This window comes from Lynx rufus, unplaced genomic scaffold (genome assembly GCF_022079265.1).
Source record: "Lynx rufus isolate CCGP_SWC_20201006 ecotype Redwood Valley unplaced genomic scaffold, mLynRuf1.p SCAF_15, whole genome shotgun sequence".
Lineage (NCBI taxonomy): Eukaryota > Metazoa > Chordata > Mammalia > Carnivora > Felidae > Lynx > Lynx rufus.
In genome coordinates this window covers 55,826,880-55,850,805 of record NW_025814829.1, presented here as the reverse complement: position 1 = coordinate 55,850,805, position 23,926 = coordinate 55,826,880, and the positions used below count along the sequence as shown (strand labels likewise).

Below are 23,926 nucleotides of genomic sequence, written 5' to 3'. Positions count from 1 at the left end.
AGCGTGATGCAGCATTATTTTCCCACCCCCGTGTCTAGAACAACCCTACTCTCATCACAATCCTGAGTGACAACAGAAGAAAGCTGAGACACTTAGGCCAGAAAAAGTAATGTGCTTAAACAAAAGACCCCAAAGCCAGACCAGGAACTCAGGATTTTCAGTCTGGCATCTTTTCACAAGAAGGCAGAGGCACTAAAATTAAATATCCTTAAAAAGAGCTAAAGAGAATAGAGAAAAATAATTCTTATAGGGTAATAGAAAACAAAACTGACTCCTATGAAAATAGAAAGAAATGGGAGAAAGTAATTGAAGTTACAAAAAAACAATCACTTATCCTATCTTAGAAGAAGTAACACGGCAACTCACTTTTTAAATCCAAAATTTTTCCAGAGCTCGTTGATTTTCATCTGCAATCCTGGCCTGTTCTCTGCATTATGATGATTTCTCTTCTGGATGTTTGATGGCTTCTTACTGAGCCCACTGGCTCGGGCTGGAACTAGAGGCTTGATCCTGGTCGCAGAAAGATTGTCCACAGAACTAGATTTATACAGCCCGGGAATCTGAAGAATAAATGCTCCTTTTAACACTGTTCTGTTCAAGCAACTACCTTTAGTTAACTTTGAACTAGTAGCTGTAGACACTAGATACTGTTCTACTAGAACAGTAGAACAGAAAAATAACTGGTAAGCAATGTGTAAACATGTTCACTTAATATATTTCGATTCTACTTAGTAACGTATCTTGGATAGTTTTCTTTTTTACATGTAGAAGTGAATTTTGTTTTGAATAAGTTGTTCAAACACATCGCTACTGACATTTAGCTTTTTCTATCCAAGGGTTGATTTTTATCCTGTGGGAAACATGGAGCCGTCAACATTTTGTTGTTGTTGTTTAGGATAGTAAAGAGTGAGGAAGATAAAACAAGGCTTTCAGAATGATGCAACTACCAGAGGAGGTATGAAGAATGGAAAAGTTCACACATGAAAGATGAAATCTTGTCTTGGGGTGTTGGTGAGGGGAAAAGGGAGAGAGCAAGAAACAAGACAAAGAAAGAAAGATTAGAACTTGGATAGGTACCGATGTGTGGTGGTTTTTCTTTATCTCCTGCAGAAGGATCGAGCTGGCAGAAAGAAAAAGGATAACCCTAAGATTTTGAAACTAAATGGCAAAGAGAATAATATAACTTATGTAACAGTTAGAAATGTTCTGAGAGGTTTGAGGTTCAGGAAAAAAAAGGTTTGGGGTGCCTGGGTGGCTCAGTTGGTTAAGTGTCTGACTTCGGCTCAGGCCATGATCTCACGATTTGTGAGTTCAAGTCCCGAGTCGGGTTCTGTGTTGACAGCTCAGAGCCTGGAGCCCACTTTGGATTCTGTGTCTTCTTGCTTTGCCCCTTCCCCGCTCACACTCTCTCTCAAAAAGGAATAAGTGTTTAAAAAAAAAAAAAAAAAGGTTTTATTTTAGATATTAAAGATGGATATTGGGGAGCAAGGGGGAAAATTCTGGGGAGTTTCACTAAAACAGGAGTGACAGACCCCTGACAACTTCTGAGAGCAAGAATAATAATAAAAAGATGGCTTAATGTCCAGACATAACTTCTTTTGCGAAAGTACTTTCTACATTTCCAGTCCTGTCGCTGTAAATAATTTTGGTATCTTTCCGACTTTCTACTGTGATTATATAAACATAACACAGTGTGCCTGAGTATTTGTGAATATTTAAACAAACATACCGTGTCATACATACGTTCCATGTTTTTTCTCTTTACTCAAAAATAAAATGGAGGTGCCCGGAAGGCTTGGTTAGTTAAAAGTCCAACTTCAGCTCAGGTCACCTCAGTTTGTGAGTTTGAGCCCCACATTAGGGTCTCTGCTACCAGCACAGAGCCTACTTTGGATCCTCTCTGCCAACCCCCTGACCCTCCCCTATTTGTTCTCTCTTTCTCTCTCAAAATAAACTTAAAACAAAAACAAACATGGATACCTTTCTGGGACAGGATGTTTGAAAAAGGCTTTTGCACTCAAAGATTTAAAAATAATCTTTTTTTAATGTTTATTTTTTTTGAGTGAGAAAGAGCGACAGAACGTGAGCAGGGGAGGGGCAGAGAGAGGAAGACACAGAATCCAAAGCAGCCTCCAGGCTCTGAGTTGTCAGCACAGAACCTGACGCGGGGCTTGAACCCACAAACTATGAGATCATGACCTGAGCTTAAGTCAGACGTTTAACCAACTGAGCCACCCAGGAGCCCCCAAAATAATCTTATATTTACATATTCCACATTTATATATTTAATATATCTAGGATTCATATTTGTATAATAGGAGATGGGGGATCTTCTTTCGAATCGATATGGAGACCATTTACTGAAATTTTTAAAAAGTTTTTATGCTACTAGAAAAATAATATGTTCACTATGGAAAAACAGGGGAAAACAACAGAAAAAAATGCACTTATATTCCTAACACCTGAGAGCTAAAACCAGTAATGTATTTAATAATTCACCTCCTTATTTTTAGATAGGCAATTTTCAATTTTTCACTATTGTAACTAATGCAGGCTAAGTGTTCATGTACTTTTTTTTTTAATGTTTATTTGTTTTGAGAGAGAGAGAGACAGACAGCACAAGCAGGGGAGAGGCGTGAGAGAGAGAGAGAGAGGGAGAGAGAGGGACAGGGAGAGAGAGGGAGGGAGAGGGAGGGAGAGAGGGGGGGAGGGGGAGAGAGGGAGGGAGGGAGGGAGAGAGAATATCCTAATCAGGCTCCATGCTGTCAATACAGAGCCCGACTTGAGGCTCAAAGTCACAAATGATGAGATCATGACCTGAGTCGAAATCAAGAGTCGGTTGCTTCACCAACAAGCCACCCAGGTGCCCCAAGTGTTCATGTACTTAAACTCTCGCTATTTCCTTAGACAAGTTCTAGAATTGGAACTTGAATTATTTAAATTGGGTTGAATTATTTAAAATCATTCAAATTGCTTTCCTGAAATGGCAGAGCAATTTATACACAATTAATATGTTTATTTGTCTCGCTATAGTCTCATAAAAATGAGTACAACTAAAAATATTTTTTGAAAATCTGAGCGGTAAGAAATTATGTTTCATTATTTTAATTTGCATTATTTGATTACTAATGAGGTTGAACATGCTTTTATGTGTTAACCAACCATTTATACTTTTTCTTTTGTACTATATATGTCCCTTGTACATTTTTGAGTTAGAAATTAGCATTTTTCATATTAATGGGTAGAACACTTTATACATAAAATATGCTTTAGCTTATGAGCTTTCCCTTTGCAGTCACGCAAATATTTATGTATCTTGATAAAAAAAAAATAACCTGACTTATCGGATATACAGTTTCTAGAAGGTCTTTTGGCAATATATATCAACGCTCTAATTCTGGTGCCTTTAGACTAGCAATACCACTCCATGGAATTCATCCCTATGAAATAATCAAGAACGGCACGTAAATATTTATCCACAAGTTCTTGGTTGCAGTCTTGTCTGCTACTGCAAAAAATGTTTAGTTCGGGGCGCCTGGGTGGCGCAGTCGGTTAAGCGTCCAACTTCAGCCAGGTCACGATCTCGCGGTCCGGGAGTTCGAGCCCCGCGTCGGGCTCTGGGCTGATGGCTCAGAGCCTGGAGCCTGTTTCCGATTCTGTGTCTCCCTCTCTCTCTGCCCCTCCCCCGTTCATGCTCTCGTTCATGCTCTGTCTCTGTCCCAAAAATAAATAAACGTTGAAAAAAAAAATTAAAAAAAAAAATGTTTAGTTAAATGAGAAACATAGAGGATCGGCTACACTCATCCAATGGCTATTACTCAGTCATCATAAGTAACGCTGTAGAAGCACATGAGAAAAAGAGGTTTATAGTGCAGAAGATAAGGGTTTCTTCAACAACTTTACCACCTACAGTCAGGCATAAACATGGCCCTAGAAGGACTGAAAGTAAACATTTCTCCTGTAAATTAAAATATACGCATTTTCATTTTTAATTCTGTTGATATTTCTCATTTTTTGGTAATAAACATAGACTGCTTCTGAAATTTAAAAAAATTAGATGTTTGTTTTACCTTGTTTTTTAGAAGTGTGACTTTTCTTGAATACTGAGATAAATGTAGCTTGGATTGCAGATTACCTTCATTCTCAAATGACTTATTATTGCAGTCAGATTCCTAGATTCCCCAATAAAAAAATAAAATAAGATTTTTACTATGGATTTTTTTATGACAATTAACCAATATTCAACAAACTAGCAAAATGCTTTACCTCAAGTAAATTGTATAAAAGAAACGATACATTTGAATTTGAAGACTTTTTCTAACCCTTTCAGGAGCCTGTCAAAATGCTGACTCTGATTAGACAAAAGTCTCCTGACGTAGTAGTATTGCTTACCCAAGCTCGGCTAATAGGTTTTGTAAACTACCAGCTACAAAAAGCTGAACCAATACAGCCAAATCTTTAATTGTGGAACACATTCAACATTAAAGAAAAAAAAAAGGCATCTGCTTTCAAGAAGTAGAGTAATATTGCGTCAAATGCAGTTACTTTTCCCAATGCCACTGAGATCTAACCTCTGCCCTATCCCATCATATAAAGCTTTTCTTTCACAGAAAAATCTGGATTCCCACGAAACTCAAATAAAAAAAAGGACAATGAATGAAGACTTCACATTTCTGCATTTTTCAAGAGGATTTTTTTTTTTCAATTTATTTTGGGATTCTTTAGAGTATTACATACTTAAAAAATAATCCCAAAGTGAAAAATACTCCATTAACATGACTGTAATTTTCAGAAACTCTAATATTCCTTGCTCGTAGTTAACAGTAGTGGTGACTCAGGGATAAATCATTTGCTTATTTTTCTTTCTTCTTTTTTTTTTAGTCGACACATGTTACATTAGTTTCAGATGTTAAATCATTTCTTAAAATAAAGGTCATGAGTAAGGCCAAAAGATTAATTCACCTCAAATAGGGTCAGTGAACTCAATACACACAGAATCTAAGATTGTTGCTTTTCACAGTGAACTACCAATGGAAGGCCCCAATACAGAAATATTTTCTTCAGAGCCACACGGTAAAAACTAATATTAAAGATGAAGCCCAGTGGCACTGTGGCTGACACATTTTCTGAATCAACGAAAGATTATGTAATTTTATGTTAACTGTTAGTGTTCTAATTCTTTGAGAATTAACAATTCATTTATCCTAACAGGAGTTTATTCCATCTGGTGGCAAGAGAGGACTTAATGAATGATTTCTAGTTTAGGTGGGTAGTTGTTTTTGTGGGGGAGGAAGGGAGAAGAGGGTTCATGTCTCTATAACTGATTAATACAAAAAATGGTTAGCTAGAAGACAGAAATGCGGAAAGTTCATCAGCATGACCAGCCCACAGCCTGTGAACTGGTATGCTTCTCAGCAACACATAGCTAAAAGATTACAAAGTGAAACAGGAAGATGTCTGTTGAAAAAGGAGAAAGCACTTGCCTTGAAAGAGCTCAGCAGACCTAAGAGTAGTCTCATAAATAGATGACGTTTTTATGAAAGATGTTCAAGAGACAGCTACTGTGTTGGCACCCAAATGGGGCCAAGGGCAAATGCAGTATGCAGTACAAAATGAAAAGGATGGTGTTAAAATGGAGGATTATAGTATTGTTTTTAATTTTTTTTTTTAACGTTTATTTATTTTTGAGACAGAGAGGGACACAGCATGAATGGGGGAGGGTCAGAGAGAGAGACACAGAATCTGAAACAGGTTCTAGGCTCTGAGCTGTCAGCACAGAGCCGGACGCGGGGCTCGAACTCACGGACCGTGAGATCATGACCTGAGCCGAAGTCGGACGCTTAACCGACTGAGCCACCCAGGCGCCCCTATAGTATTGTTTTCAAATGTTTATTTTTGAGAGAGCGTGAGCAGGGGAGGATGAGGGAGAGGAGGACTGAGGATCCAAAGCGGGCTCTGCACTGACAGCAGAGAGCCTGATGTGGGGCTCAAACTCACGAACCGTGGGATCACGACCTGAGCTGGAGTCAGATGCTTTAACTAAATGAGCCACCCAGGCGCCCCTAAATTGGACGATATTAAAAGAAACAGAAAGAGTGTTGCAGACCAGTATGGATGAACTGAGGGCAAAGCAAACGAAAGGAAGAAGAAAAGCACACGTCTCCAAGGCAGCCCAGGGGTGGCCTGGCCTAATCTTCACACTTCAATACCGCAGGGAACAGTTTGAAGTCAACATATTAACTGATTTCAGCTTTCTCTAAATGAGAACAATTTGTTCTCACATTGTAAGTTAGCTTTTTTCTTCACTTTGAGTCCAATACAACTCAAGTTTCCTTTGGAAACTTGAATAAAATATTTGCCTTTTGATAAATACAAGCTATCCTGATAGACACACTCCAAAATTGAGGATTATCAAAATTCTCTCAAGTAGCACCACGGCTATAACTGTTCTTATAACTTGGTAATTACAGGTGGTGAAGATAAAACAAAGTATGTTATATTGGTAAATCTGAGGTAGCTCAGATGTAAAGGAAGCTATTCTGTCGTCATGTCATTTTACAACATCACGGCATCTTATGAGCAGTACATACTTGAAGCTTTAAGTCAGACTAAAAGATATTTCATAAACAAGGGAAAAATGGTTAGGATGCTTTTATTAACTTAAAACAGAATGACAAAATCACATGCATTACCATTTTGTTTTAGAAAGGGGAAGTTCAGCAGGACTAAGAAGGGTAAATGAAAATATATTTCTAAGTACTAAAAGCTTAAGATGAACACCATCAAATTAATAAGGCCATTTACTTATAAGGTTTCAAATGTTATTTGAATCCAAAAGTATATTAAGGAATTAAATGTTAAATGTATTGTAAGTTACCATTCTGCTTACGTCTTAACTGTTCCACAGCATGTAAGTAACTCAGGAGATAGAGTTAGATTGAATGTACAAGAGTTTAAAGTATTAAACATACAGAGAAGTCCTTACAATGAATAAAATGTGAAGTTTCTACACAGTAAGACCTAGAATAAAAAATTCAGACAGCAGGGGTGCCTGGGTGGCTCGGTCAGTTAAGCCTCGGACTCACGATTTCAGCTCACATCATGATCTCACGGTTTTTGAGATTGAGCCCCACATCCAGCTCTGTGCTGACAGTGCAGGGCCTGCTTGGGACTCTCTCTCTCTGTCTCTCTCTGCCCTTCCCACACTTGCGTGCATTCTCTCTCTCAAAATAAAAAAGTAAACTTAAAAAAAACAATTAAGACAGCCAATTATTTCCATAACGTAGGCAAAATTTCCCCAGTGATCTGATTAATACCAGATCTTCTCTTATGTATGGATTTGAAAACAAAGGCTTCATAATGTGACTTACCTCTGAATCGGAATCCTTACTAGAAGGCTGAGACAGTTTTGACACATTTAAATTGTGTGGTGACAGTTCTGGGCTTCCTTGAGACTTTGGACACCAAGCCGCTGCCCGCACGGGAGGCGCTCCATCACCAGACTCCTCACTCTTTAACTGGGACACAGCAGACGCTTCCCTCTGGTCCGGTGCCGCAGTAAGGGGATCGGTCCTTCTCCGGAACTGCTGCAGTGCTGCGCCTGGAGAGGGGCTTGAAGTTCGTGAAAAATCTCCAAGACTTCCAGACCAGCTAAAACAATTTCTGAGTGTCCCCAGGGTGGGTGGTGAGATGGTCCTTGTGAATTTGCTGGTCTCCAAACATAGAGAGTCGTCAGCAATCATAGTTGCATTGTCTGGAACCTGATCACCTGAATTACACGCTCCATCCGGACCAGCCAGCTTCTTGCCATCCTGACAGTCTGATTTATCTACACTGGTCTCTTCATCTGCGATAGAACTTTCATCTGGAACCTCATCATCTGAATTATGTGCTCCATCCGGACCAGCCAGCTTCTTGCCATCCTGACGATCTGGTTCAGCTACACTGGCCTCTTCATCTGTGACAGAACTTTCATCTGGAACCTCATCATCTGAATTACATGCTCCATCCGGACCAGCCAGCTTCTTGCCATCCTGACGATCTGGTTCAGCTACACTGGCCTCTTCATCTGTGACAGCACTTTTTTCTGGAGGCTCACCGCCTGCTTTCGCTGATACACAGTTGGCAGAATCCAGAGAACTGCAAAAAAACCTAACAAAAAAAAAACAATACAAAGAATGCATAAATGTTTGAGTTCTCTCACAAAGGTGATAAGATTCAGATAATGAAAAATGGTCTTGTTTCTTCAAGAAAAAGTCTCCTAAATACATAATTTCATAAACAAAGAGAAAATCGTTCTTGAAAGTTTAAATTTTGATTATAACAACATTCACACATTTAGAAATTTATTTGAAATCCTGAAGTTGTAGACAGGATTTCCTAAAAGCAGTCCTCTCTACATATGTGTATTTGGAACTGGCATAATTTATCTATACCTCATCATCATATAGGTATCCTTTCCCCTAACCTTCACTGAATAGACTCCCAACAGACCAGAAGCTCCTTGAGGACAGCTACCATCCAAGCCATTGTGTCCTCCACAGTACCTACAATAGTGACTAACACACGGCTGACAGTCAAATATTTGAGGAGATATGGAAATATGCAACAGAAAGGACAATTTACAACTACTGTCTCTTACTTTGTAAATGCAAAATAAAAAAATTTAGTCATTTACTCTTTATCTTGGCTTAGTCCATCGTATTGAATCATCTGGGAACTTGTAGTGGTCCATACTCTACTGGCTTTTAAAATAAATATCCTATAAACTTTCACACTATTTTAAATATGTGAGGTTATGACTTTCACCATCAATCATTTTTTTTATAAAATTTTTTAAATGTTTATTTATTTTTGAGAGAGACCGAGAGACCAAACACGAGTCGGGGAGGGAGGAGGGAAAGATAGAATCTGAAGCAGGCTCCAGGCTCCATACTGTCAGCACAGAGCCTGATTGGGGGCTTGAACTCATGGACCGTGAGCTGAAGTCGGACGCTTAACCAACTGAGCCACCCAGGTGCCCCTCACCATCAGTCACTAAATTCTGTATTAATAAGAGGTTTACTCAGTCTGGCAGCTTTAAAACATCACTTATAAACACTCCAATAGAAAAGAAAGATGAGTATCCTTATAGAGAAGATATATTCAGAGAGTTTTTAGGTTAAAAAGGAAATTCCCGGGGCGCCTGGGTGGCGCAGTCGGATAAGCGTCCGACTTCAGCCAGGTCACGATGTCGCGGTCCGCGAGTTCGAGACCTGCGTCAGGCTCTGGGCTGACGGCTCGGAGCCTGGAGCCTGTTTCCGATTCTGTGTCTCCCTCTCTCTCTGCCCCTCCCCCGTTCATGCTCTGTCTCTCTCTGTCCCAAAAATAAATAAACGTTGAAAAAAAAAATTTAAAAAAATAAATAAATAAATAAAAGGGAAATTCCCAGAGTATATGATCAGATAAATATGAAACCTAAAGAGAAATTACTGCTTTAATTAGTTCAAATCCAAGATGATAAACAGAATATTTACTAAATGCTAGAGAGTAAAAATACCCTCTCTATCCTTCATCTAATCCCCAGCTGAGGTGTGGGTACAGGGCAGGAAGGAAAGGTCTTACTAGGCTAGTCACTAAGCACAAAACAGCTCCTAGATCTGACTACATAATTCATTTTTAAATAATAACCCCTATGATATCCAAGTATTCTTCCAGGTGTGATTTCATAGGTAAGAAAAGTTATAGTAACAGTGCCCAAGGTTATAAAATTAATCAGCAAGAGAGCAGAATTAAAACCCAGAACTCCTCCCAGATCATGGCTACCTCTTCCCAATTAGTGTATGTTGTTGCTTAACTTATATTTCTAGATCTCAAAAGATAAACTGGCATGTTTCTAGGATAAAGTATCTATATAATAAGAGTTAAAACAGACTTCTAAAAAAGCAGACAGGATGAAGACAAACTTTGGCATATTTAATACCTCCTGTTGCATTAGGTTAATGTAGTGGGGTGATATTACATTAAATACAAATCACATTAAAGAGTGGGGTGATGATAAATTCTCGCAGATATATTACTGACTGGGCACTGTGTCAGGTGCTTGATATACCTCTGCTAGTCTTCAGAACAGCTGATCCATATTTTATAAAGAAATAGGCTCAGGGAAATTCAATGGTGTGAAAGATCACTCAATTACATTTTTTTTTTAAATTCACTTATTTATTTTAAGAGAGAGACAGTGCAAGCACGGGAGGGCCAGAGAGAGGGTGAGAGAGAATCCCAAGCAGGCGCTGAGCTGTCAGCATAGAGCCAGACGCAGGGCTCGAACTCACAAAACTGTGAGATCATGACCTGAGCCAAAACCAAGAGTCAGACACTCCTATGACTGAACCACCCAGGTGCCCTGGATCACTCAATTAATGTGATGACACAGTGTGAATTCACATCCAGGCCGATCAGATCATGTGCTCCTTTCCACCCACCATGCTGAGGAGGACCAGGACCTCTCCCATCACCAGTCCTAACTATGCCACCCTGGGAAAGTTTTTTTTTTTTTTTTTTTTTTAAACCTCTTGGAGCCTGAATGTCTTAACCCAAAATGGAGAAAATAACACCAATCCTGAATGTCTCATAATTTTGCTGAAAGGAGGAAGAGAGTATGTTAAAGAACTTTGAAAATTAGCTACGAATACCAACTTCCTAACACTTAGTTGTTATTAGATGTTGTTATACCACCCAGGTCAGAAAACTGTAGAGACTTACAATTATTATTTCATAGGAAAGTGACAGAAAAAAAATTTTATTTTTCCGAACATCTCTCAACAATTTATCAGTGCCACATCTACCTAAACTATTAAAGCAGTGATGTGCAGCTGTGAATGGAAATTTGATTAAGCTTCGCTGGTGACTAGGTGAGGCCTGCAGTGATATGCGAACTCTGTTCTCATTAGCCCGTCCTCGAAGAAGAGGTGGGCACTGAGTGACAGAAAAGGGAAATTTTATTTTCTCCCACATGGAAAAACAAAACGCAAGTTCTAAAAATTTCTCCAAGTAAGAAAAGCCAACTTTCTAGAATGTTATTAATCAGTGTGTATCATCTAGAGCCTTCTTCATCTTCGGCAGCCTTTTTCATCGCTGCACTGGTAATGCCATCTTTAATGACAGTGACTAGGAAAGGCAGAATCAAAATGATCCTTTAATTGGGACGTGGCTGTTCCCTTGAGAAGGCCTGATGGGAGAGGAGCAGTGGGTGGTTCCTTCCTGCCCACTTCCCACAGTCATGGTCAGACAGCCTGGCTCAGCCTGGTGTATACACTTGAAGACAATAGCCTCTCCAAGTCTCCTAGGGGAATGCGGGGGTTGCTCGGTTCTCAAGAGTTGCTGCCTCATGTGCCCACATAACTTTCAACACTGAGACGTCCTGTTGCTCGTTGTGACTTCACCACCCAGACAACAGAATAAGAGCTATTCATTGTGTACTGATCATCTATCAGGTACTGTTTTAGGCACCTTTATTTACAGTATTAACTTAGTCCTCTCAGTGGCCCTGAGGTTGTCAGAGATGTTGGTCCCATTTTTTAAAGAGGGTGCGCCTAGGTGGCTCAGTCGGTCAAGCGTCAGACTTGATTTTAGCTCAGGTCATGATATCGCGGTTTGTGAGTTTGAGCCCTGTGTTGGGCTGACAGCCCAGAGCCTGCTTGGACTTCTCTCCCCGCTCTCTCTGGTCCCCACATCCACTCATGCACATGCTCTCTTTCTCTCTCTCAAAAATAAACATTAAAAAAAAAAAAAAGAGGGAACTGAAGCACCCAGAAGTCCGCTTACCTAAGTCAAACATCTCATGAGTGAACAGGATGGGATTCAAATCGAGGCGGTCCAATCCCAGGGTATAAACTCCAGACCCCTACATTATCCTGACCCCAAAATCTCATCATCACTCACAGGGACTACAGAACAGCCTACCCAATCTTTCTGTTCCACTTTGGCCTTCTAGAATCCATCCTTCATGGCACACTTGGAGTGGTCCATCAAAAGCAGGTATGATCAAGTCATACCCTACCCTGATCAAAACCCTCCAAATATCTCCTGTCACCTCTGAAGATGAGAAGTTCCTTAGCCTGGCTTGCAAACTGAACTGGCCTTGTGCCTATTTCTGCTCCCTCAGCATCCTTCCAGACTTGCATTTTGGCAGCTAATAAGAGCGACTGACAGCAAGAAGCTGTCCCCATGCCTGCCCCATGCCGTTGCCCAGCTCCATGCCCCTGCGCAAGCTGCCTGCCTCTACTGGGAAGGTAGAGGCTACATTCTTTGTAATGGCACCTGACCCCTGCCCCTTCCTTCTGACCCTTTCCAACCACCCAATCCGCATGAGACATCCATTTAATGCCCCCAGAACACCTCAGGCATACTTCTGTCACTGTACCTACCACACTGTATAGATTTCCTTTACAGATCTATTTTTGCAACTGGAGTATAAGCTTCTCAACAAATACTAGGTCTCTCATTTTTGTAACCCAATGCTTAGTGTGGTATTGGTTTTCAATTAATATTAGAGCTCTATAGTCATCTGTATTTAAATGTACTTCTAAAAATACCTTGCATCCAAAATCTATAAAGAACTTATTAAACTCAACACCGAAAAAACAAATAATCCAGTGAAGAAATGGGCAAAACACATGAATAGACACTTCGCCAAAGACATCCAGATGGCCAACCGACACATGAAAAAATGCTCTACATCATTCATCATCAGGGAGATGCAATTGCATTACTAGGCATTTATCCATGGGATACAGGTGTGCTGTTTCGAAGGGACACATGCACCCCGATGTTTATAGCAGCACTATCAACAATAGCCAAAGTATGGAAAGAGCCCAAATGTCCATTGATGGATGAATGGATAAAGAAGATGTGGTATATATAATATATAATGGAGTATTACTCGGCAATCAAAAAGAATGAAACCTTGCTATTTGCAGCTACATGGATGGAACTAGAGGGTATTATGCTAAGTGAAATTAGAGAAAGACAAATATCATATGACTTCACTCATATGAGGACTTTAAGACACAGAACAGATGAACACAAGGGAAGGGAAGCAAAAATAATATAAAACAGGGAGGGGACAAAACATAAAAGACTCTTAAATATGGAGAATAAACAGAGGGTTATTAGAGAGGGGTTGTGTGTGGGGGGGATGGGCCAAATGGGTAAGGGACATTAAGGAATCTACCCCTGAAATCATTGTTGTACTAGATGCCAATTAACTTGGATGTAAATTAAAAAAATAAAATAAATGCTCAAAATAATCATAAAAATACCCTACCAAATTGTTTTTAGCTCTTAAAAAAAGTAGAAACAAAGAAGCAGGGGACCCTCCAAAACAAGAGAATTTTTCTAATGCAAAATATAATAAGTCGACAGTTCTTATTTTGCGTCCGCATGACAACAGCTGTGCATTTACGTCAGGACTACAGCTACACATGATACAAATGGTCAAGGGATTAAGCCAAGCCCACACCTACTCCATGGACTGCTTATTTAAGACAGCTGAAATAAATATCAACAGAGTAGATAATACAACAGACACACAACATCCTGTAGATAAACCGTACCTGCTTCTTGTCCCTGGAACCACAACCGCACCACTTTCTTCATTTTTTCTCTGTAAAAATGCTGCAAATTTATTTCTTGTAGGTGGTGTGCTTATGTTTTTTTTAACAGTAGTTCCATCTACCAGGTCAGGCATGAACATTTCAGAGTTCAATGATTTATGACCTTCACAGTTACTTTTCTTGGTCTTCTTTGTGAATGAAAGGGAATACTGACTCAACAGATCGTCTTCTGACAGCTCCTCTAAACAGAAACAAAAACAGTCTGTAAATCTTTGTGCCTGCCGTGTGCAGACTCAGCCTTAATGTTACAGCCCACATCTCACTGTCTTAAGGATGAAGTCTTATTTCTTTAACAGTGCATCCCAAAAGGAGATACAAGAATGACTTAGAAGAAAAAGGAAATTCCCTTAAGCTGTGGTTTACAAGTTCACAAATTAGTTAAGATTTAATGTCCATTGTTTTTACGATTTTATGTGAAATTACTGAAACCAAAATTTCAGGATACGATCAATTCTGTAAGGCTATATACTTATTATACCAAAGGCTTGATTTTGAATGAAAAAAGAAATTAAGGCAATTTACATGCCAATATATGATTTACTGTTTGACTTTTAAAATGTTCCAATAAGACAGCTCAGAGCCTGGAGCCTGCTTTGGATTCTGTGTCTCCCTCTCTCTCTGCCCCTCTCCTGCTTGTGCCTTAACTAACTAACTAACTAACTAACTAACTAAATAGATAAATAAAATGTTCCAATAAAACCAGCAGCCATTTCTACACACCGTCCATACGTTACAGTCTCGGAAGTATATGTGACCGTCATGTTGTGAAGTAATCTATGCCCCAGTTCTGATCCTCATTACCGAGTTATGGGGCCCTAGAAACCTGTGTGATAGATGTATTCTATGGCATTAGAATAAATCATAAGACTAAATAATACAATAGGTTGATGCCTGACCCAGGCCACCAGAGACAGTGCTAAGGTGCTTTAAATCAGTCCAACTAATTCTGTCTGAACAGCCTCACTCACGTAGGAATAAGTACTCACTACTTTATGAGGTCAGAAAAATGGTTGCAGGTACCAAACACTAGAGAGACGATGATGCCTCAAATTTAAAAACCTATAGATTTTGAAGAAGCCACAGGTCTACAAACTTGATTTTGATTCCTGGCAAAAGCCTAAATTTGTCTATGATGCAGAGAATCGTGAGCCCTTATGGAAGGAGGAAACACAAACGCTGAGGATCCTCGGCAAGGTTTCTCCAAGAAGCAGCCATGCCAGGCTAGCCTCATTTTCCTTTTGTGATAAGGTTTTAGACTAGCTATTTGGGGGAATGCCACGGATTTAGCGTATTTTGAATTGAGCAGGACACCTCAGTGTGTCTCATATTATCCTGGTGGACAACGCAGAGCAAAATAACTGTATATTAGCTATTTGTGGAATTGCAGCGAATTGAAGAACCCCAAAGACTGCAGGCTGAACGGCGGTCTGGAACCTAGTGTACGTTCTCTCAGTGTCTCTACTTGTGCTGATTCCATCAAATGTTACACAAGCAAACACATTTTAACACAGGGAGCCATACTTCTCCAATTTCCAGGTGACACAGATAATACCCATATATTAGTAGACAATACGAAGATTTTTTTTTAATAAAGGCAGAACAATGGATTATAAGGAAGATTGCCTCGATACAGATAATTTACTTCACATTCGAGTTTAAAAATATAACTGTACCTGGTTTAACAACCAGTGGATTCTGATTATAAACAGTAAATGCAGCAAAATGACAGGAATGTTAATAAAAGCTAATGCTATCTTATTTTGTAATATTAAAGCATAGTCTCTGGGTGAAGGGCTGAAATAGTGACATAATTCTTAATTTTTACTGTGCTCTGTGGTAAGAAGACTGTATTTCAACAATCACTGACTATAATAGTCACGCAATCATTAAAAACTACATTGTATTGTATCCAAAACACAACATGGTAGGTAAGAAACAGCTTGAGAAAGAAATTTAGGAGAGTCACAGTGGCTGTCTCTAAATCTATGACAGGCTGCTGACTAAAAGGGGTAAACTTATGGGGCTCTTGGGTGGCTCAGTCGGTTAAGAGTCTGACTTCGGCTCAGCTCATGATCTTGTGTTCTATGGGTTTGACCCACATCAGGGTCTATGCTGATAGCTCAGAGCCTGGAGCCTGCTTCAGATTCTGTGTCTCCCTCTCTTTCTGCCCCTCCCCCACTCAATGCTCACGCTCTTTCTCTCTCTCTCTCTCTCTCTCTCTCAAACAAAAACCTTCAAAAGCATTTTTTAAAGGGGTTAACTTACTGTTTTCTGTTCTGTTGTTGTGTTTAGATGTGTGTCCAGGGCACAAAATCCAGTGATAGGTGGTAGTTATAGCATAAAGAACTTACAGATAAGAAGCTCCCTACATAAAATGAATAGCTGATTTTCATGGGAACAAAGGGAAGGAAGGAACTAACATGTATATTGTACTTGATACATACCAGGGGCTTTTAGAGGTTACCCTATAGAACATATACAAAAATTTGTGAATAGGCAACATCGTTCCCATTTCAGAAAAGGAAACAAAGCTCCAGAGATATTATCAGGAAAAGATTTAGGTGCAGAAGGAATCAATACATTTTGACAAAAGATGAATAATCTATACCTAAATTTACAAAGGGCTTGTTTTATTTTTGTTGTTAGACTTTCATTCATTCATGTAGCTATCTGAGGAAAAGAGAGAGGGGACAGATTGCAAGTATCCTTTCTACTTCTACACAGCTTCTAGGAGAAAAGTGAAACACCTTTCTTTGCCCAATACTTAGTATGCCACTCTCAGTACTTCTGTCCAACATTGTACTGGAGGTTCCAGAAGACAAGAAAAAGAAATAAAAGAAGGAGGGGAAAACAAATGAACAAACAAACAGCATCTAGAGTGGAAAAGGAGAAGCATGACTAATCTACCATTATTCGCAGGCAGTATGGTCATCGATACAGCAATCCTGCAGAGTCTACAGAAGAGACACTATGAACCAATATATAAATTTAGTAAGGTTGTCAAACAGGAGATTAAAGCACAAAAGTCAATTGTACAGTTGACCCTTGAACATGAGAGTTAAGGGCACTGACCCCCTCCAGAGTCAGAAATCTGTGTATAACGTTGGACTCCCTCAAAACTTAACTACTAGTGGCCTACTCTTGACCAAAAGCCTTACTGATGACATAGCTAATTAACACATATTTTGTATGCTATATGTTGTATTGTAATAAACTAAACAGAAGAAAATGTTAAGAAAATCATAAAGAGAAAATACATTTACTGCACTGTATTTATAAAAAAAAAAAAAATCCACATATAAGTGGAACTGGACAGTCCAAATCCTTGTTCAAGAGTCAACTGTATTTCTAGCATGAATAACTAAAAATCAAAATTAAAACTGTTTGCAATAACATCAAAAATCTGAAACATGGTGATAAATTTGACAATATATGTCTGTAAGACCCGCACACTAAAAATTACAACACACTGCTGAAGAAAAATGAAAGACTTCACTAATCAGATCAGAAAATCCAAAACAGTGGAGTGCCTGGGTGGCTCAGTTGGTTGAGCATCTGAGTTTGGCTCAGGTCATGATCTCGCAGTTTGTGAGTTTGATCCCCGCGTCCAGCTTTGTGCAGATAGCTCAGAGCCTGGAGCCTGCTTCAGATTCTGTGTCTCCCTCGCTCTCTACCCCTCCCCCACTCATGCCCCTCCCCTGCTCATACTCGTCTCTCTCTCAAAGATATAAACATTAAAAAACAAAACAAACAAAAAACCAGTATAGTTAAGGAGTCAATTCTTCCCAAAACTGATCCATAGATTCAACCAAATTCTAATCCAAAATCTCAGCAGGCTTTACTTATTAAAAAACACTTTTTTTAATGTTTATTTATTTGAGTGTGTTGGGGGGGTGGCAGACAGAGAGAGAGAGAGGGAGACACAGAATCTGAGGTAGGCTCCAGGCTCTGAGATGTCAGCACAGAGCCTGACTCAGGGCTCAAACTCAGGAACCACAAGATCTTACCTGAGCCAAAGTCGGATACTCAACTGACTGAGCCACCCAGGTGCCCCTATTTATTATTAAATTGACAGCTGATTCTAAAAATTGTATGGAAATATGAAAATCAGAGAATAGCCACAACTTTGCAAAACACGAACAAACTTAGAGGACTTCTTTTACTTAATTCCAAGATTTACTATAAAGCTATGGTAATTAAGACAATGTTCCGGCATGAAGATGGGAAAAGACCAATGATACAGAATAATAGAGTCTAAAACAGACTCACAAATATATGGTTAAGGTCAACTAATTGTCAACAAATGTGCCGAGGTAATCCCATGGGGAGAGGGCAATCTTTTAACAAATGGTGGTAGAACAAATGGATTGCCACATACACAAAAAGTGAACCTTGATCCTTACCTCACACCATATAAAAAATTAATTCAAAATGGACCAAAGACCAAAATCTAAGAACTAAAACTATAGAAGTTCTAGGAAAAAATAAAATAAAATAAAGGAGAAAATCTTACTGACCTTGGGTTTGGCAAAGAGTTCTTAAATGTGATCAACACTCACTAATATTTCACAATATGTACCACAAGCAAAATACATACCACTTCTTGGTCTTTTCACAATGGATGACTTCCTTGGAAGATTTAATCCTTTAACACTGATCACTTGTTCAATGCCCACAGTACTTGGACTTTCCTTCAATCTTATAGCATCTGAAGCAATATTCAGTTCAAGTCTAGGGCAATAATTCCTATGCCAAATGCTATTAACATTAGAGGACTTCTGGCATGTTTTGTCATTCCAACTATGACTTCTTGATTGGGCAGGCTAAAATAGTAAAAAGGAAAAGGGTTACTTGAAGAAGGAAAATAGCCAAATCATTTCCTTTATCAACATAAATTATAAGTAAATAATTAACTTATTCTTTTGAATAGTTTTTGAGGAAATATCTGTTTTTTTTTCTTAATATTTATTTTTGAGAGAGTGAGTGAGAGAGAGAGAGAGACAGTGTGAGTGGGGGAGGGACAGAGAAAGAGGGAGACACAGAATCCAAAGCAGGCTCCAGACTCTGAGCTGTCAGCAGAGCCCGATGTGGGGCTTGAACCCATGAGCCATGAGATCATGACCTGAGCCAAAGCCAGACACTTAACCAACTGAGCCACCCGGGCACCCTGAGGAAGTATCTGTTCTTTAATAACATTTTCTATTTTGATGTACTACACTTTTCCATTAAATGTGTCTTGTATTCCTGGGTCTGCTTCTCGTAATGAAACTCAAGTGACCTTGTTAGCTCATTTCTAAGAAAAAGTGAATCTTCCTAAGATGAACAGTGCAAGAAATGAAAATGCACTTGAACAAATGTAGCCAGAAAAAAAGTACTTTCTTTTAAATTTATTTTTTAGAAACATTTTACTTATTTTTATTTTACAGAGAAAGAGCATGTGGGTGTGTGTGCAAGAGTCAGGGAGCGAGAGGGAGAGAGAATCTTAAGTAGGTTCCATGCTCAGTGCAGAGCCTGACGCAGGACTCGATCCCAAGACCCTGGGATCATGACCTGAGCTGAAATCAAGAGTTGGATGGTTAACAGACGGAGCCACCCAGGTGCTCCAAAAAAAAAGTACTTTTAAAATTCCAGTATTATTTCAAAAAATAGTAATTAGTTTAACAAGCATCTGGTAATAAGCCTCTGAATAGTCATTCACACACCCTTTACAAAGCATCTGACAGTTAAAACCATAAAACAGTGTATTTAAAGTAATCAACCATCCTACCTCTAGAAAATGGTTGAATTCAAACCAAAACAATCTAATTTATAAAACTCTAGTTTCTATTAGACCCATACTTGGTACCATCTTCAGTGGACAATCTGGAGAAACAGAAAGCTACTTTGGTCTCCACTGAGTCTTGCATAAAACTTTCTCTGACAAAGAGTTTACTGACAGTAAGTGCTGGTAAGTAGTCATTCTTAATGCTAATATAAGTTATTCACAATGACATCATGGATATATTAAGAGGATATCAATAAAACTCTAATAGAGAGGCAAAGGGAAAAATTAACAAAGGCATAAAAAATGTTGGTACTCAGGGCATGAATTCCAGTCAACAAAAATCCCACCTAACTTGGAATGAATCTAAGCTCTCAAAGAATGGATAAAAATAAATAAAACAAGGTGACATTATTCAGGATACGCTTTGAGAATTAACAAGGAAGGTAATTTGGAATAAATGAGGAAACGCAATGGCTCATGGCAATAGATCCCATTGACAGTTTTACTGAAAAAGACAACAAGCAAGTAGAAAACCAGACTGGGAAGACTAAATTTTAAATAAAAAGGATTAATTCGCTTGTACAGTTAAGGATTCCTACAGAAATTTCTCTATAAAGGGATGGACATCTTAGTGAGCCATAATACTCTCATTAATGACTGGATAGATTCGATACAGCCAAATATTATAGAGTTTCTGAGACAAAGAAACAACTTAAGAATCATTCCTGATGAAATTATAATATCAATAATTCAAATATGTAAATATAGCAAAGTATACACTTTTCAGTCCCCTTCTTTTATTATCCCCCAGAACAAAACACAAACTCCATCTGCAGTAAAATTAAGAGATATCTGTGTCGATCAAACAGAGTATAGACAGAGGAATTTTAAGAACTCAGCAGAAGAGAGATCAAGCCCAAGTGTCTGCAGAAAATACCAAAGAGAAGTCCACTTCACCTGCACACACATGAGAAAAGCTCAGGAATTGAAGGCACCAGTTACCACACAGGCTTTACATGGGGCAGGGCTAAGAAAAGGAGGATTATTTGACCCTTGGTCCTTTATCTTCCAACTGACCAGTCAACTCACACCTCCCTGCCTTCAGAACCAGAGCAACTGTTCAGTTGAAACCCAGAAACAGAAGGCACTTCAGAAGGTGGGAAGATCCATTTATCTAAAGACAGATATCAAATGAAAGGCTCACCCCAACTCACTTTCCCTAACCTGCTCTTAAAATGCAAACTGCCACAGGGACACCTGGGTGGCTCAGTTGGTTAAGCGTCTGACTTCAGCTCAGGTCATGATCTCGCAGTTCGGGAGTTCAAGCCCCGCGTTGGGTTGTGCTGACAGCTTGGAGCCTGCTTCGGATTCTGTCTCCCTCTCTCTCTGCCCTTCCTCCGCTCATGCTCTGTCTCTCGTTCTCAAAATTAGACATTAAAAAAAAAAAAAAAGCAAACTGCCACATTTCCACGTGCAAGTAGAAATTGTAGGATCCCTTTTTGGAAAAATGGAACTCTGCAGAGAAAACATGCTGACATTTGGGACTTCACAAAATCAAGCCAGCTTGTTGGCAACCAGATCACCCAAGGGTAAAGCCCAAAACTGTAGGCCCCACTCGTTCACACAAATCTTCTCGAGCTTCTCAGTGCCTCTCTCAAATAGGAACAAATAGACAAGAAGCTTCAGATGTTTGAAGAAAAGTCTCCGCTATGAAAGAGGAAGGGCCGGGGCGCCTGGGTGGCGCAGTCGGTTAAGCGTCCGACTTCAGCCAGGTCACGATCTCGCGGTCCGTGAGTTCGAGCCCCGCGTCGGGCTCTGGGCTGATGGCTCAGAGCCTGGAGCCTGTTTCCCATTCTGTGTCTCCCTCTCTCTCTGGCCCTCCCCCGTTCATGCTCTGTCTCTCTCTCTGTCCCAAAAATAAATAAACGTTGAAAAAAAAAAAAATTAAAAAAAAAATAAATAAAAAATAAAAAAAAAAGAGAAAAGGCCAAAACAAGTAGAAAAAAAAAAAAAAAACAAAAACAATTCAGAGTAGAAAATGCAGACAACAGCAGAAAATGTGCAAGAAATTATAATTGGTGTTCTCAGAGAAAGATCCGTGAAACAGAATCTTTAATTTAATAGGCCACATGTGGCCACTGGCTACTACACTGGATAGTACAAAGTTGGAAGACAAACGTTTCCCAGAAAAAAACAAAGGACAAAGACATGAATAAGAAAAACTAGAGGACTAAGAAATAACATCTAATTAATAGAGAGGTTCTAAGAAAACAAAGAAGGTTTACATGATTTGAGATGATCAACATAAGGTTCTTTCCTAGTATCATTAGGGATTTGTGTCCTCTCGGTAGGCTTGGTTTATTTCAGCTGACAGTAATGATTTCTTTTCAACGCTCAACTGGTCGCCAGTTTATCAGCGGCCACCTTCTCCAGGCTCACCTCTTTTTCTTTCTCAAGGCCCTCTGCTTCCTTCACATGGAACACTAGGACATTCTTGGGCCATCCATAATGAACTGCTTACTACCCTCTTCCGCCCATGTTTCAACCTGGAGTCACTCATCATCTTGAAAATTCCCACTGACATTTGCAAACCCAGGACACATGTTTTTCCACAAGGAGACAGCAGAAAGCTTGGCCTGGGATCGTAACTCCCCAATTATTTAAATGTGTGATCTGGGCAAGTTCCCTAACCTCCCTCTTGTTGTTTCTTCATTTGTAAAATGGGAATAATAATATTGACCTCACAGGCTTGTTGAAGAGTAAATGAGTTACTATGTGTAAGGTTATTAGAATAGCATTTAGAACATAGTAATGCTCCATAAATGTTTGCTACTATTATTATGAGGAATTCTCTCCAGTGGAGTTAGATGCATGGTCTTTTTATTTTTTTTCACGGAGCCTAGAATACATCTCTACTAGAGAACTTACCTTATTTCTATCGATATAACCACATCTCCCTCCCCTAAGGAATGAGCACCTGAGAGGAAGAATTATATTTTATTTTTGTTTATATTCCAGAACACTAGCTAACCTATGCTAATTACAGTGCTTAATAATGCTAAGTCAGGAAATGAATTAGTGAGCAAGGGTGGGAAGACCTGGATTAGACCAGAAGCTTTGTGAAAGAAGAAACTATCCTTCAGGAGGACAACTTAAAAGCAAAAGGACTTAGCAATGAAAGAGAAGCCAAAGTTTATTTCCAAGTGTTCTAGTCTGAGAATGAAAGAGATCATGTAGCTGATACTCATTCCTTCCATAGATAAACATGGTAAAAATAATATAGCAGTGAAGTTCTTAATGTCCTGCCTTTATGAAAATTGTACTCTGCTGGGAAGACTCACAAAGTAAACTATTGAGATGTAATTTATGTAGTGAAAAGTGCTAAAAAAGAAGAAGGAGAAATGTTATTAAGGAAAGCTGATAAGGAATGAAGAGGTTTTTTTTTTAAATTTTTTTCGTGTTTATTTTTGAGAGAGAGAGCGTGAGTAGAGGACGGGCAGAGAGGGAGACACAGAATCTGAAGCAGGCTCCAGGTTCTGAGATATAAGCACAGAGTCCAACGCAGGGCTCAAACTCACAAGCCACAAGATCATGACCTGAGTCAAAGTCGGACGCTTAACTGACTAGTCATGCAGGCGCCCCAAAGAGTTTGTTCTTGACTGTGGATGGATTTAAGGTTCTAGGAAAACATTTACGTAGAAATCCAAGAAACATTCAGAATTACGTGGCCGGTACTAGACTGGAGATAGGGTTAAAGATGTGCGAGGTTTCTGCATGAGTAAGTAAAGCCATCTGAACTTATTTTAGGAATAGATATGAACAGAAAAGAGAACAGTCAGAGAAAGGAGAGAATGGTTGGGGGGGGGGCGTTGTCAGAAGGGATATACACAACTGGGAAAAAGTAGAAAAAAAACATGGAGGGGCTCAAGGACAGAGCTCAGAGGCACTCAATATTTGCTCAACGAGCAAAAAAACCAGCTTTTCCTTCCAATGGTAGCATTGCTAGGTTTGAATCTTCAAAATGCCAAAGGCCGGAGGCGAATGGGGTGGGATGAGAAGAGGCCTGTAGACACAAAAGAAATGTTCACATCTAAAGGTCTGGTAATGTATCATGTGGTTGCTTTTTAACTTAAGGAAATTAACCAATCTACCTATGTTCTAAGACAGACAATTTCTCTAGCATCAAGTTGTTTTAAACCCACGCTGTGCAAACAGCTGGGATACAGCAATCCTTAGAAGATGTTTATTACATGAAGATGTGCCTTTAGTCACGGTTCCTAAGACATAACTAAAACATGCTCTCTAAAAGTGAAGTCACTTAAAAAAAAAACTCATTAAGACGTTACCGTAGCAATGTCTGGATTGTAGCTATCGATCTGTTCAAAAGTATTTATATCTTTATTTCCAAGTGCTATTTGAAGAGCTATGGAATCATCAAAATACCTAGGTTGGTAAGATTAAGGAAAAATGCTTTCATTAACAACCAAATGAATGTAACTACGACAGA

General features: G+C 39.3%; 1 protein-coding gene across 1 annotated transcript in view; it reads right to left on the bottom strand.

Annotated features, from left to right (window-relative positions):
* EXO1 (exonuclease 1) overlaps window positions 1-23,926 on the bottom strand; it is a 37,871-nt gene that overhangs the window by 2,562 nt on the left and 11,383 nt on the right. Inside the window, exons 8-13 of the mRNA XM_047077080.1 lie at window positions 23,766-23,862; window positions 18,253-18,478; window positions 13,596-13,836; window positions 7,371-8,151; window positions 4,071-4,172; window positions 367-560 (exon numbers count right to left, since the gene is read on the bottom strand). Coding sequence (XP_046933036.1) covers window positions 367-560; window positions 4,071-4,172; window positions 7,371-8,151; window positions 13,596-13,836; window positions 18,253-18,478; window positions 23,766-23,862 — 1,641 coding nt within the window. The remainder of the gene's footprint in view (window positions 1-366; window positions 561-4,070; window positions 4,173-7,370; window positions 8,152-13,595; window positions 13,837-18,252; window positions 18,479-23,765; window positions 23,863-23,926) is intronic.